The 15239-nt window shown below is 34.6% G+C and overlaps 1 protein-coding gene across 1 annotated transcript; it reads right to left on the bottom strand.

Annotated features, from left to right (window-relative positions):
* Window positions 1–11199: 11199 nt before the first annotated feature.
* Window positions 11200–13388, bottom strand: LOC120270291 (phosphoenolpyruvate carboxylase kinase 1-like). The gene is made up of 2 exons (XM_039277308.1): window positions 13173–13388; window positions 11200–11535 (listed from the first exon to the last, which is right to left on the bottom strand). Exons 1-2 carry the CDS (start codon window positions 13386–13388, stop codon window positions 11200–11202), a joined length of 552 nt encoding a protein of 183 aa, XP_039133242.1.
* Window positions 13389–15239: the final 1851 nt, after the last annotated feature.

Genomic DNA, 15239 nt, shown 5'->3' with positions numbered 1-15239 from the left:
TCACAACCGCCACCATCCTCACCACCACCAGTCTCGGCCACCGTCATCCCCACCACCATCATCACCGCCACTTATCTCGGACAACCTCATCTCCTTGCCATTTTCTTCACCATCACCGGCCGTCACCTTCACCAATTCATTCTCACAAGACCCAATGCATTTTCACAAGATCCAATGTATTTTCACATGTGAATTTTTGTCTGGCCAACACCAAGACATGAGTGGTGTTACTGTTTCATCTTTCCGGGGGGGTAATGCTCTTGCTGTCTCTTGCCTTACTTCTGGCTCCTCGACTTCCTCATCTACTCAACCTCCTGCTCCCTCTACTGTCTTCTCCCGGTCTTTTTCACGACCGAAACGGACTATGACTTGTCACTACTGTGGCATTCTTGGCCATCTCGAGCGTGATCGCCGAAGAAGCAATGTGGGCTTCCGCGTACTACTTCCTATGGTTCTTCACCAGCTCCACCTCTACTTCCACTGCCTCACTCTCCCCAGGCACATTCTATGCAGACATATCCTACTCCACCGTCTCCTACTCCGTCATCTCCTGCTCCGCTATCTCCTCCTGATCAGCAGTTATTGGCAATGTTCCGACAGTTCCAGCAGTCCCACTTAGCAGACTCTACTGGACATGCGCGGTTGGCTCAGGTTCCTCCCTCCGCTCCAGGTAGTTCCTGTCCTCTTTGGCTTCTTGATTCTGGTGCTTCTCTTCACATGACTCCTGATCCCACTTATCTGCATTATTCCCGCCCACCACTGCATATTACTCGTGTTTGCACTGCTGATGGCACACTACTTCCTATTTCATCCACTCGTCATCTTTCCTCCAATGCCTTCTCCGTCCTTTCTGTCTCCTATGTTCCTCATTTATCCATGAACCTTATGTCTGTTAGTCAGCTTACCGATTATGACTGTCAGGTTATTTTTGACCGTACATCGTGTCGTGTGCAGGATCACAGTGGGAAGGTGATTGGAGCTGGCCACCGCCATAGTGGAGTCTATGTGTTGGATACCCTTCACCTCTCATCTTCTAATAGGCCACTTCATCAATGTTATGCTATAGTTTTGTCTCCTCATATGTGGCACCATCGTCTAGGTCATTTGTGTCCGTCTCGTTTGTCGTCTCTTGTTCGTCGTGGTGTCTTAGGAGCTGTCTCTCCTTCCTCTGATGTTGTCTGTATTGGTTGCAAGCTTGGTAAACAGCTACAACATCCTTATCCTATGAGTGTATCTCAGACCACTGCTCCTTTTGAGCTTATTCATTCTGATGTTTGGGGTCATGCTCCCTTTGTTTCCAAAGGAGGTAACCATTATTATGTTATTTTTATTGATGACTACACTCGCTAAACTTGGATTTATTTTATCCATCATCGTAGTCAGTTATTGTCAATCTATCGATCTTTTACAACTATGATTCACACCCATTTTGATGCCTCTGTCAAGAACTTTCGATCTGACTCTGGTGGTGAATACACTTCTCAGGCCTTTCGTGCCTTTTTATCTTTTGAGGGCATCTTGCCTCAGTTATCTTGTCCTGGGGCCCATCCTCAGAATGGGGTTGCTGAACGCAAGCATCGTCATATTTTAGAGTCGGCTCGTGCTCTTCTTCTTGGTGCTTTTCTTCCTCCTCATTTCTGGGTTGATGCTGTTAGTATCGCTGTTTATCTCACTAATCTTCAACCTTCATCTCATCTTCATGGTCGCAGCCCTGGAGAGTCTCTTCATGGGACACCTCCTCGTTATGATCATCTTCGTGTTTTTGGTTGTCGCTGTTTTGTTTTGCTTGCACCTCGGGAACGAACCAAACTCACTGCCCAGTCTGTTTCTTGTGTTTTCTTGGGATATAGCCTTGAGCATAAAGGTTATCGTTGCTATGATCCAATTACTCGTCGTATACGTATCTCTCGTGATGTCACGTTTGATGAGGCCACCCCCTTTTATGCTTCTCCTTCTTCTGCTGAGTCTCCCTCTTCATCGGTTCCTCTATCTTTCCTTTTCCCTACCAATTCTCCTAAGGATGCTTCCCCTGTACCTTCCTCTCCTCCGTTACTTGCTCCTCCAGAGCTTATTAGTCACTCCCCTTTTGACCCCCCTTCTCCTTTATCTACTGAGTCTCCTACCATGTCTTCCCTTTCTTCTTCACTTCCTCCTGCTCACCCACGAGTTCATTTATTTTACCATCGTCGGGATCCCACCGTGACTCCACCTGGGCAGGTACTCTCTGACATCTCTCCTACTATTGATCCAGCTCATGAGGTATCCTCTCATTCTTACTCCTTACGTGATCACTCCACTTTACATCCTCCTGTTCATTACGCTTCTACTAGCACCAGTGTCTCAGATATCTTTGAGCCAGGTACCTACAGGGACGCGGTTCAATCACCTGAGTGGCGAACTGCCATGGCTGAGGAGCTTGATGCTTTGTCTCGGACTCACACCTGGGATATAGTCCCCCTTCCTGTTCATGCCATTCCTATCACTTGTCGTTGGATATACCGGGTGAAGACCCATTCTGATGGGTCTCTTGAGCGCTATAAAGTGTGTCTTGTTGCTCGCGGTTTTCAGCAGGAGTATGGCTGGGACTATGAGGAGACCTTTGACCCAGTGTCTCACATGCATACTGTGCTTACATTAGTTGCTGTCGCGGCTGTTCGTCGATGGGTTCTTCATCAGCTTGATGTGAAGAACGCATTTCTTCATGGGAACCTGAAGGAAGAGGTTTACATGACTCCTCCCCCTGGCCTTCTGGCGCCTCTAGGGTCTGTTTGTCGTCTTCGCCGAGATCTCTATGGTCTCAAACAGTCCCCACGTGCCTAGTTTGAGAGGTTCAGCACAGTCATTGAGGCTGCTGGGTTCACTCCCAGTATACATGATCCGGCAGTCTTCATTCATTCTTCACCTTTGTGGCACTGCCTCACGTGGTTTGTTCTACTCTCACCAGTCCACACTTCAGTTACAGGTCTATTCTGATGCTACTTGGGCCAGCTCTCCTGATGATCGGGTCTTTGTTACTGGCTACTGTATTTTTCTTGGGTCTTCACTTGTTGTTTGGAAGACTAAGAAACAACAGACTGTTGCCAAGTCTAGTGCTAAGGCTGAGGTTCGTGCCCTAGCTTCTACAGTACAGGAGGTACTTTGGATTCGTTCAATTTTACAGGATTTTGGTGTACCACTTCCTTCTCCTATTCCTATTCACTGTGATAGTACGGGAGCCCTTCAGATTGCTGCTAATCCGGTCAAGCATGAGCTGACCAAACACATTGGTGTGGATGCTCATTTCACTCGCTGTCATGTACGTGCCCATACAGTGTCCCTTCACTATCTTCCTACAGAGGTACATGTGGCTAATTTTTTCACTAAGGCATAGACACGTGATCAGCATCTATTCATGTTATCCAAACTCAAGACGCATGATTCGCCTTGAGTTTGAGAGAGAGAGAGGGGGTGTTAGATGTATGTTAGATTTATGTATGTATATATGTATATATGTATAGTTGTTGTTGGGTATACTTATACCATTATCTTCTATATGTACCCAATGTCATACTTGTTTACTCACACATTGAATGAGAATCTATGCTTCCTTATCTTCTATCTTCTAACACTTTTCTCTTTAGGCTTATATATATATATATATATATATATTTATTTATTTGGAGATAATGCGGATAAACGACATGTCAGAGGCTACACACTACTCGTTTGACTCTCGTGCATATTCAGCTAGCAAACACAGCGATTGAACCACAAGTCTTCTCTCACAAGAGAAACTCTTTTTGGCACCATCGTATGTGGTGCATTTCTCCACCTTTTACAGTGGTACATTTAGACCAAAGCCCTTTGGTTAGGCTGACTTTATTAAAAATCTAATAAATCAATTGAATAAAACTTTAAACAATAAAACACAAAAGCAAGTTTAAAGAATTAAAAACTTGAATCCTTTCATAGAATATATATATATATATATACACATCATTATTGTCAAAAGTCATCTTCTGTATACCGGTGGAGAAACATCACTTGGACTCCATTATTTGAGGTTTTTCATTAACGAAATTCAAGATTTCTTTAATGATTTTCTCCAACATCTAACTATTTAAAAAATATATAAAAATTTAAATATAATATTCTTGTGCTTTAAATGAAAATGTCTCTTTTTATATAATATATATTTCTAACTCTATATATATAAATATTATGATATTTTAATATTTAAATAACTATGATGTTCAGATAATACAAAATTTATTTTTTCCTATCCAAACCTCTAAATAATGTTTTGTATGAGAATAAAATTTAAATTTATGAGCTCTTGTAAACAGAACAAATTTTAACAGATATAATGTCATAAACGCATAATAATTCAAAATAATATAATATTGAAGGAAAAAAAATTATATAACAATATCATGAAATACTAAATGAAATGAAAAGCCTAAGGATTTCAAAAAATTACTTCAATGATGAGTATTCAATTTTTTTTTAAAAAAGGTTTTTTTTATTTGTGCTATAAGGTCAACTCATAATTTACAGAAATATGAGCCCTTAAAAATATGTGTTGCATAATGTATGGAGAAAATTTCATGGCTCATTTATAAATGGCCTCATTTATATACTGTGCTTTTTTAAAAAAAATATTTTTTTATAATAGATATCTTCTTAAATGCACTTATTTTTGGTATGCCTCATACTAGATGTGCTAATTTACACTATATTTTGCTTTTTTTTTGTATTATTAATTTCTCCTAAGAAAAATCATGCTAAATGCCCTCATCTTATTAAGGCCTGATACAAAATCTGCTAATGTGTAAAATATTTACTATGTTTTTAACTATTAATTTTCCTAATAGCTATCATATTAAATGCATTTTTTTGCGATTTGGGTTCATAATGTGTTGATTTGTGTGCCTACATTTTTTTAAAAAATTATTAATTCCTCATGTTTTTTACTTGTTCATTTTAACTAAATCACATGGATTAAAAAAATTGGCAATCACCAACGGCCACTAAGCCTATTGGTACCGGGTCATTTGTGTAATGTTCTTATTTCAGGGAGATCCGAAATCAAAACCTATGCAAGGTGAGGGCACGATATTGTTGAGCTTGTGAATGCGCTCCACATCGGTGCACATCTCTAATTATTAACCTTAAATGGGGGGTGCTTCTTGGCTCCACATCGGTGCACATCTCTAATTATTAACCTTAAATGGGGGGTGCTTCTTGCCATTGTCAAAACGACAACAACAACAACAATTGCCAATCTAAAATTTATTAAAATTACATTAACTTTCTAGGATTACCTTTATTTAAAATATACTTCAAAATATATGTAATTGAATATAATTTATTGTAAGTTGTAGAAGTATATTAAATAGAAAGGATAAATTTGAAAAATAATATTTAATGCTTTACAAATTTCTACATGGACAAGTGAAAAGGACTACAAAGCAAAAAAGACTACAAATTTTTTAAAATGAGACAAGTAACTTGGACCAGAGAGAGTAATTTGCATCAACAGCGATGTTAGCTTCATTGTTATATTAGAATTTCTTTCAATATGTATTTTAGTATTTTAGTTAATTGTTTTCATGTACACATGTTTATTTTGATATTATTTAAGATCTTCATTTTTTAGTATTATTATTTTTTAAGAAAAGTAAAAATATTAAGTTAGATGTACCTAAGGGGCTGTTTGGTTGCATGTAAGTAGATGTAAGTAGCTGTGAAGTAAGTGCTTTTACATGTAATAGTGTATTTGGTTTTTTGTAAAATACCACTTATATGTAAAACTAAATACACCATCATGGATTTTTGCTGTAATTTGACTTACAACCAAATTGGTTGTAAGTGAAAATGCAATAAAATGAAAAGTGTTAGAATCACCATAGCCCATCAACTTTTCCAACTATTCCCTTCACCACTTGACAAAACCAGAACCACCCTCCTCTCTTCTATCATCCATCCAGCCTTTCAATCTTGCCCTCCCATCTCCATCTCGCAACGCTGCTCGGTTGGAGTCGCGGTCGCTGGAAAAAAAATTGAGCCATCAAAGGTCTCTCTTTGCTCATTTCGATCTAGGTTTTCGTTTGTTCTACCAAGTTGTTGCTTTTCTAATTTTGGTGTTGTTGTTTTAGCTCAAGTTGTTTCCAAGCTGATAGAGTTCTTATTCTTCTAGAGGAGTTGCTTAGGTATTCTTCTTTTTTGCAGTCCAACCTACGTTAAAATGCAAAAAAAATTAATGGTGATGTTTAGCTGAGCAAGTCTCTTCCACAAATCAATTGTTTCTTCTTTCTGCCGGATTATTTTGTCTTAATTTGCAACACTTGATACTGTAGACAGTGCTTTCACCACTTGCTTGAAAGATCTGATTATGGTGTGTGATGTGGACTTTTGGTTTTTTAAAAGGAATGTTAACTATATTTTTACAGAATACTCAATCTTTGATTGTTCTTGACATTGTTTGTTGTGTTTAATCTAATTAGGCCTAGAATCAAATTTTGTAGGGCGAAAAGTACTCTGATGATTATTTAGATCTTAATCTATATCATTAAAATTTCTTTTCATGAGATAGAGAAATGAATGTAAGCATGGACTTGCTAGTGTCATGGAAATAGGAACATGAATATGGGATATATTTATATAGGGATTTGTGTATCTGCAAATACCAATGATTATAATAAGAGATTCTTATTACTGCATCATGTTATGTTGATTGCTGCAACAAGGCTAATATCAAAAAATTCAGTATGTAGTATGTATATTTCTCTAAAATCCAATTGTCTCTTTGATTACCGAGTTTTAGACTTTCAGGACATTTTGTGAATTTGTTTCTACTTGAAATATTTGCTTGATTATTCATCTGCAATATAATACTTTCTTGCAAGCAAGGTTCTGTGTGTACTTGTGTGTTTGTTTTTGAAAATCCATCAGCATCCTATTCACTACAATGATATCATTTGCATTATTAATTATGAAGCCCTACACTAAACTCTTACATTTTACAATCATGTCTCTATGCAATTATATATCTTGTGCCTTGTTATGATGCTATAGAAATGAAAAGAGGATCTTTTATTATATAATATATCATTAAATGAAGATACTTAATCAGATAAGTAAATTTACTAGACAGTAGACAAAATGATATATCTTTATTACACCTAACACAAAGTGGATCCCCACCAGAGGCCATAGTATAATTTTTTTAATTTTTTAACTATATAATAAGTAGAGACAAATAAAGATCTTTGTAGCATAATTTTTTTTTATTATTTTTTTTGACAATTTTTTTTGTAGCATCCTATTCACTACAATGATATGTGCATTGTGACAATTTCTTTTTTACGACATTCTTATTTGTTATAATATTTTGCATGATATTTTTATAGGTAGCATATTTACCCCTTGATGACTATTGTAATATATTTTAGATGGAACCAAATTACGGAGATGAAAATGTTGCAGTTGCTTCAGTTGTCGCTATTACCATTTTTGTGTTGGCATGGTATAAAGGAAGGTGATTTAATTTGCCATTGGAGCCAAATTATAATAGCAATGAACAACATTCAAATTATATTTCAAGAATAATATATGCCTTTGACGAAGCTAGTATAGCCATGTTGAGAATGAAAAGAGCATCATTTTTCGGATTGTGTGATTTACTAAAATAAAAAGGATTATTAATCAACACTTTACATGTAAGTGTTGAAGAACAAGTGGCAATGTTTCTTCACATTCTTGGCCATAATGTGCGAAATAGAGTCATTGGAGTTAATTTTCTATGGTTTGGGGAAACTATTAGCCGGTACTTCAACCATGTCTTATATGCTATTGGAGAACTTCGGGGTGAATTAATTCAACCACCTAGCATGAGTACTAGTCCAATTATCACACAAGATCATAGATTTATGCAATATTTTAAGGAAAATTCTCAAAGGTTAAAATTACAATCTTTTAATTAAACCTTACATGCTACTAATAGTTGGGTTGTTAATTGCTTAGAATTCCGTTGGGGCACTTGATGGTACTCACATCCACGCATCTGTTCCAACTAAAATTGTAGCACACTTTCTTGAGAGAAAACCTTATCCCACTCAAAATGTGTTGGCTGTGGTTGATTTTGAATTAAGATTCACATATGTATTAGTTGGGTGGGAAGGTTCAGCACATGATGCACTTGTCCTTCAAATTGCTTTGGAAAGAGAAGATGAACTTAGAGTGCCGGAAGGTATTTTATACTATAATAAAATTATTAAAATTAAAATATTCGATCTAATGGAATTGTGGAATAACTTCAAACTATATTATTATAGGTAAATATTATTTTGTAGATGCCGGATACTCCACACGACCTGAGTTTAATTCACCATTTCGTGGTGTTCGATACCATCTCAAATAATTTAGTTCACGTACACCATCAACTAGCAAAGAATTATTTAATTATAGGCATTCTTCTTTGCGTACTTCAGTGAAACTAGCATTTGTAGCTTTGAAAAACCATTTCGAAATTTTAACTTCGAGACCATTTTTTCCATTTGAAACTCAAGTAGATATTGTCATCGCTTGTTGTATTTTACATAATTATGTTTTACAAAAAGGTAATGACATCAATATACCAAATCTTGAAGAATGGGAACCAAATGAACGGGAGGTGAGAACACAATCCCAAGTCCGTGAAGAAGCAAGAAAATGGTTGATAGTATGGGATACAATCATGAATGACATGTGGAACAATAGATAAAAGTATCTTCATATGTTACGTTTCTTTCTTTAATTTTTGTATGACTTGTGTTGATGTCATGAACTAGTAAGTTTGTAAATTTTTTTGCTTAATTAAACTTAGGCAAATATTGTCTTGAAGCTTGGGTTTGTAATATATTTTCTATATGTTAATTTTCTACCTTGTTTTTGAAGATACATTGGTTGTCTTTTTGTAATTGTATATTAACAAGTATGTGCTATATTGGGTTATAAATTTTGTTGTCCTTTGAATGTAGCTTTGTAATAGATGGAGCCTGAAGAGATACCATTAGAAAGCCAAGATTTTGTTGGAAGAAGGACATCAACCAATTTTCGATAGACATCTAACATGACATCATTCATGTTAAACTATTTAGTTGAACAAGCAAATCTTGGCCTTAAATTTGATAAAGGATTTAAGAGTGTTGCTATCACTGCTACAACAAGAGTTGCTAGCGCATGGTTTAACATGATGGTGAATGACACCCACATCAACAATCGCCTTCGGCACGTAAGGAAAATATGGTTGATAATAAAAAAACCTCAAGAGTTTAAGTGGAGTATCGTGGGATGATACCGAGAAAAAAATTATTATGGGGGAGGAGGAATACCAAATATACATACAAGTAATTTCTAAATTTAAATATATGATTAATAATTTATGTAAGATTTGTGTATTGGCCCTAATTATAATATGTATGTTTTATTTTTGAAGGCACATCCGGGGGAGGAGCACTATATCAATAAGCCAATTCAAGATTATAAAGAGATGGGTATTGTATGTGGCAATGACCAAGCCACAGGATCTTTTGCAAGAACAAGTTCACAAAGCTCTAAAGGCTTGGGTGCACTCATGGAACAACCACCAACATCACCAATAATTGATTTAGACAATTAGACCCAAGGTTTCAATGAACTTGATGATTTTCCATCAAACCAACCTCTTACTAATGACACACTGACAAGTTCCACTTCTAAGGCCAAGGAGAGCAAAAAGAGAGGAAAACGTGGTAAGGAGGAGGAAGAGATCATGCGAAGTGTTGAGCATCAATTAGGAAGAATTGCAAATGCATTAGAGGCAGACAAGAGCCAATTTATAAGTAAACAATTGCTTGATGAGATTATGACTTTGAGTGAGTATTATACAAAGTATGATCTCGGATGGGCATATGATTATTTGCTTCAAAATCTTCCTCTAGCAATTGGGTTTATAAATAAAACTCATTCTCTTCGATGCCTTTGGATGGATGATTTTCTTGGCCAATCGTGGGCTAATAGTTGAGCATAAGTTGTTAGAACTTTGTTATGTACTATTATGTATTTGTGGTATGTTATATCTTCTTTTCTTGAACTTATTAAGATTTTAAAGTTGGACCAATGTTGTATTTTGTTTTGTTAAACTCATTCATGGACCAATGTTGTATTTAGTATTGTTGAACTTATTATGATGCTAAATTTGGATTAATGTTGTATTTTTTAGGATGTTACATTTTGAATGAATGTTTAATTATGCATTTAATGCCATATTTTGAAGGTTAATGTCAAATGTTGTATTGTGCATATGCATATTATATATGAATGTTGGTGGCATATTATATAATGTATTTATTTAATCAAATTTTGTAGCATATGTAATAACATGATTATAAAATAGTAATTAATGCTTTATTTAATTTAATATTATATTTTAAAATACCAATTGCTATAATTTAGATAGGAAAATATTTTTATGCCATATAATTAAATTTTATTATATTTTTAAAATTTAATAAATCACCACTAAATTAATTAATTTTTTAAATTAATCTTAATCCTAATTAATGCGAGTTAAATAATTAATAGTTTTTAAAGATAAAATTGAATCATAGTATATAATTAAAAAAATTTATAAATAATATTAAATAATTAGTGTTAACAGTATGTGATATGGGTAATCTTACCACTTCACTTACTTGGTAATTATACCCAACAACTTACATCAAACCAAACAATGAAAAAGCGAATACATCATTTCAAATTACAGCAAACCAAACAGATATGATATAAGTTAAAATACAACATTTTCACTTACACTGTAATTTCACTTGCATGTAGGGGTTGTTTGGTTGGCAGTAAGTCAAATTGCATGTAAGTGGACTTATAGGGGCTGTTTGTTTGCATGTAAGTAGGTGCAAGTGGCTGTGATGTAAGTTGTTTTACATGTAAAATTGTGTTTGGTTGGCTGTAAAACATCATTTACATGTAAAACTAATTACATCATGATAGTGTTTTGCTGTATTTTGACTTACAGCCAATTTAGCTGTAAGTGAAAATACAGCAAAACAGAGGGCTATTGTCACCGACCCCTTCAATCTTTCACAACGACTCTCCAGCAACAGCATCCCAACGCTACCACTCACAACCTTGCCATCATCTCTATCAACACCACCGCCGGTGAGACTAATGAAAATATCCTAGTCAGAACCTGAGATTCCCTCTTAACACTGCCTTAAAGATATCCATTGTTGTCTCACCATAGAACAGCGGGATCCCGCCAAGCATCAGGCAGAGGATCACTCCGGAGCTCCAGACATCCACCATCTCCTTGTACTCCCTCCCTGCCACCATCTCCAGAGCAAAGTAGTACGGCGTGCCGACAACACCTCTCATTGCCCATCTTTCACCAAAGCACTCGACGGAGTTGAAATCCCGGTGAGTGATCCCGGGTTGACGGCAAGCATGTAGGGCTTCCATCAACTGATCGATGATCGCAACCCTCTCAGGCTCAAGCATCGAGCTTCCCCGGCTGGAGATCTGTTCGAACAGATTCGGACCAAGGAGAAGATAAAGACGAGATGGAATTAAAGTTTTTAAAAATAAAATTGAATCCTGGTATATAATTAATAGTTTTTAAAGATAAAATTAAATCTTGGTAATTAATAATTTTTAAAGATAAAATTAAATCCTAGTAATTAATAGTTTTTAGAGTAATTAATAGTTTTTAAAGATAAAATTAAATACTAGTATATAATTAATAGTTTTAAAGATAAAATTGAATCTTAATATATAATTAAAAAAATTATAAATAATATTAAATAACTAACGTTAACATGTGATAACATGTGATAGGGGTAATCTTACCTTTTCACTTGCATGGTAATTATACCTCTCAATTTACATCAAACCAAACAAACAAAAACAAATACAATATTTCAAATTACAGCAAACCAAACAACTGTGATGTAAGTTAAAATACAGTATTTCTACTTACACTGTAATTTCACTTACATGTAATTTTACTTACAGACAACCAAACAACCCCATAGTGTAAATGAAAATGCTGCATTTCTACTTACATCATTGTTGTTTGGTTTGATGTAAGTGAAAATACTGTATTTACTTTTTATGTGTTTGGTTTGATGTAATATGAGAGGTATGGTCACAATGTAAGTGGTATGGTAATATTACCTCCATTAGTTTTTATTACTAATTATTTAATACTTGTCATATAAATTAATTTAAACTGAAATAATTAATTAACTTAAATACATTAATTATTAGTAAAAATATTTAATAATTATTTATTTTAAAAATTATCATTAAATTTAATTAACAAATACTATTTTTTTAACATAAAATTACATTACAAAATATTTAAATCAAAATATAAGTTCATTAAAATTCATTCGAATATAGCATCCAACATTAATATTGACAACATTATTTTGTATACAGCAACACCTACTAATACACATCCAAAACATAAGAACATTACAAATCCATAAAAAATTATTGTTCAAAATTACATCATCTAAAATCCATCAAAGTAAAAAATAAAAAATAAAAAAAATACAACATACCAAACAATAAAATAAAAAACAACATAATGTTTGTGGCAACAACAAAATAAAATACAACATGACATTCATCCATACAACAAATAAAAACACAGCATGGTACTTGTCTCGTGAACAACAAAATAAAATACAAAATGATATAATACTTGTCTAAATAACCAATTAAAATACAACAATACATTTAGACATTATAACTTGTCCAAATGACAAAATACAATACCACATGATATTGTCTAAACAACAAACAAAGCACAACCCGATATTTGTGTAATTGAAATAAAGTTATCCATCAAACTCATGCTCGGCGATCATTCCTCAAACAATCAAGAAAGTTATCCATCCAAATGCACTGAAGAGAATGGGTTTTATTCATAAATTCATTTGCTAAAAGGAGATTTTGGAGCAAATAGTCATATGATCGTCCAAGGTCGTATTCACTATAGTGAGCACTCAAGATCATGATTTCATCAAGCAATTCTTTACTAATAAATTTGCTCTTGTCTGCCTCTAACGCATTTGCAATTCTTCCTAGTTCAAACTTTACATCTCGCATGGTTTCTTCATCCGGGTTAGTATGCTTCGCTTGTTTTTAACCTTTTTGGCCATGTAAGTGGCGGTCGTTGGTGTGTCATTAGGAGTTTCACTTGGTTCAAAGTCATCAAAATCATCAAATCCTTGGGGTTGGTTATCAAGATCAATTACCGGTGATGTTGGTGGTTGATCCATGCGTGCACCTAGGCTCCTAGAACTTTGAGCACCCTTTCTTGCAAAAGGCCCCGTTACTTGATCATTTCCACATACAATAGCCATTTCATCATAATCTTGTATTAGTTTATTGATATAAATCTCCTCTCCGGTGTGCGTCTGTATAATAATTATTATATTATACAATTAGGGATAATGTGCAAAATGTAATATGAACTATTAATCATTAACCACAACTTATAACTTACTTGTATGTATATTTGGTATTTCTCTTCCCCCATCACTATTTATTCTCCACATCATCCCATGACACACCACTTAAACTCTTAATTTTCTTAATAATTAACCTTATTTTTCTTACATGCCGAAGACGATTGTTGACATGTGTATCACTCACAATTAGGTTGAACCTCGCACTAACAGCTCTTGCAACTACATTGAGAGCAACATTCTTAAATCTCTTATCAAAGCCCAAGATTTTTTTCCTCAACAAGAGATGTTAACATGAAAGATGTCATCATTGCAGTCCATCAAACATTAGTTGATGCTTTCTTCCCAGCCACAATATGGCTTTCTGGTGTCATATCTTGAGATTCCATCTGCAATGAGTAATTAACATAAGAACAATTATTTAAAAATATAAATATTTAATAAAATCAAAGAAGACAACACACTCACAAACTTAAGGTTTAATAAAATCACAACTCACAAATGAACATGTATAGAAAAAGTTTAACTCACACAATTTGTCTCGTACAAGAAAACATCAAAACTTGCAAATATAGTGCAGAAAAAATACCGAATGAAGGTACACATTTTTTTTAAAGCATTACAATATAAAAAGCTAGTTTCATCTATTACTCCACATGTTATCCATGATTGCTTCTCGTATCGCTAACCATTCTCTTGTTTCTTCAGGGTCTTAGGATTGTGTTCTTATCTCGCGTACATTTAGATTAGGTTCCCACTCTTCAAGATTTGGTACATAAATGCCACTACCTCCTTGTAGAATATAATTATGTAGAATGCAACATGCGATCACAATATCTATTTGTCTTTCAAAAGAAAAAAATGGCCAAGACGTCAAGATCTTGAAACGGTTTTTCAACGCTCCAAAGGCTCGTTCCACAGACGTACGCAAAGAAGAATGTCTATAGTTAAACAATTCTTTGCTATTTGATGGAGAATGTGCACTAAATTCTTTAAAATGGTATCGGACACCACGAAAAAGTGATATAAAACCAGGTTGTGTGTAATACCCTGCATCAACAAGGTAATATTTTTCTATAACAAAAAAGTTACAAGTTATTACATAATTGTAATAGGATAAATATTTTAATTTTTATAGAATGGTATGATACCTTCGAAGCATGTCTTCTCTTTCTAAGGCATTCCGAATGACAAGTGTATCATGAGCTGAGCCCTCCCAACCGGTTAGCACAAATGTAAATCGTAATTCAAAATTAACTGCAACTAATACATTTTGAGTGGGATAAGGTTTTCTCCCACGAAAACGTGCCACAATATCATTAGGAATAGAGGCATGAATATGTGTGCCATCAAGTACTCCAATACAATCCTAATTGGTAACTAAAAATTAGTAGGTGTAGTAATTTGTCTATCCAATTTAATCATAATTAATTGTAAATTTTTTTTATCTAAAAATACCTCATGAATCTTGAATCTTGTGCTATGATTGGGCTAGTAGTTGTGCTAGGTGCTATAATTAACTCACCATGAAGTTCTCCAATAGCTTGCAACACATGGTGAAAATATCAGCTAACAATTCCTCCAGGTCGTAAAAAATTCATTCGAATGACTATATTTCTCACATTATGTCCAACAACGTGAAGGAACATGGTCATTTTCTCTTCAACACTTACATGTAAAGTATTGAATAATAATCCTTTCATCTTTGATATATCCTATAGTAAAATGCTCGTCTCATTCTTTGCA

This window comes from Dioscorea cayenensis, chromosome 10 (assembly GCF_009730915.1).
Source record: "Dioscorea cayenensis subsp. rotundata cultivar TDr96_F1 chromosome 10, TDr96_F1_v2_PseudoChromosome.rev07_lg8_w22 25.fasta, whole genome shotgun sequence".
Classification (NCBI taxonomy): Eukaryota; Viridiplantae; Streptophyta; class Magnoliopsida; order Dioscoreales; family Dioscoreaceae; genus Dioscorea; species Dioscorea cayenensis.
The sequence above is the reverse complement of the archived record's forward strand: the minus strand, read 5'-3'. Positions and strand labels throughout refer to the sequence as shown.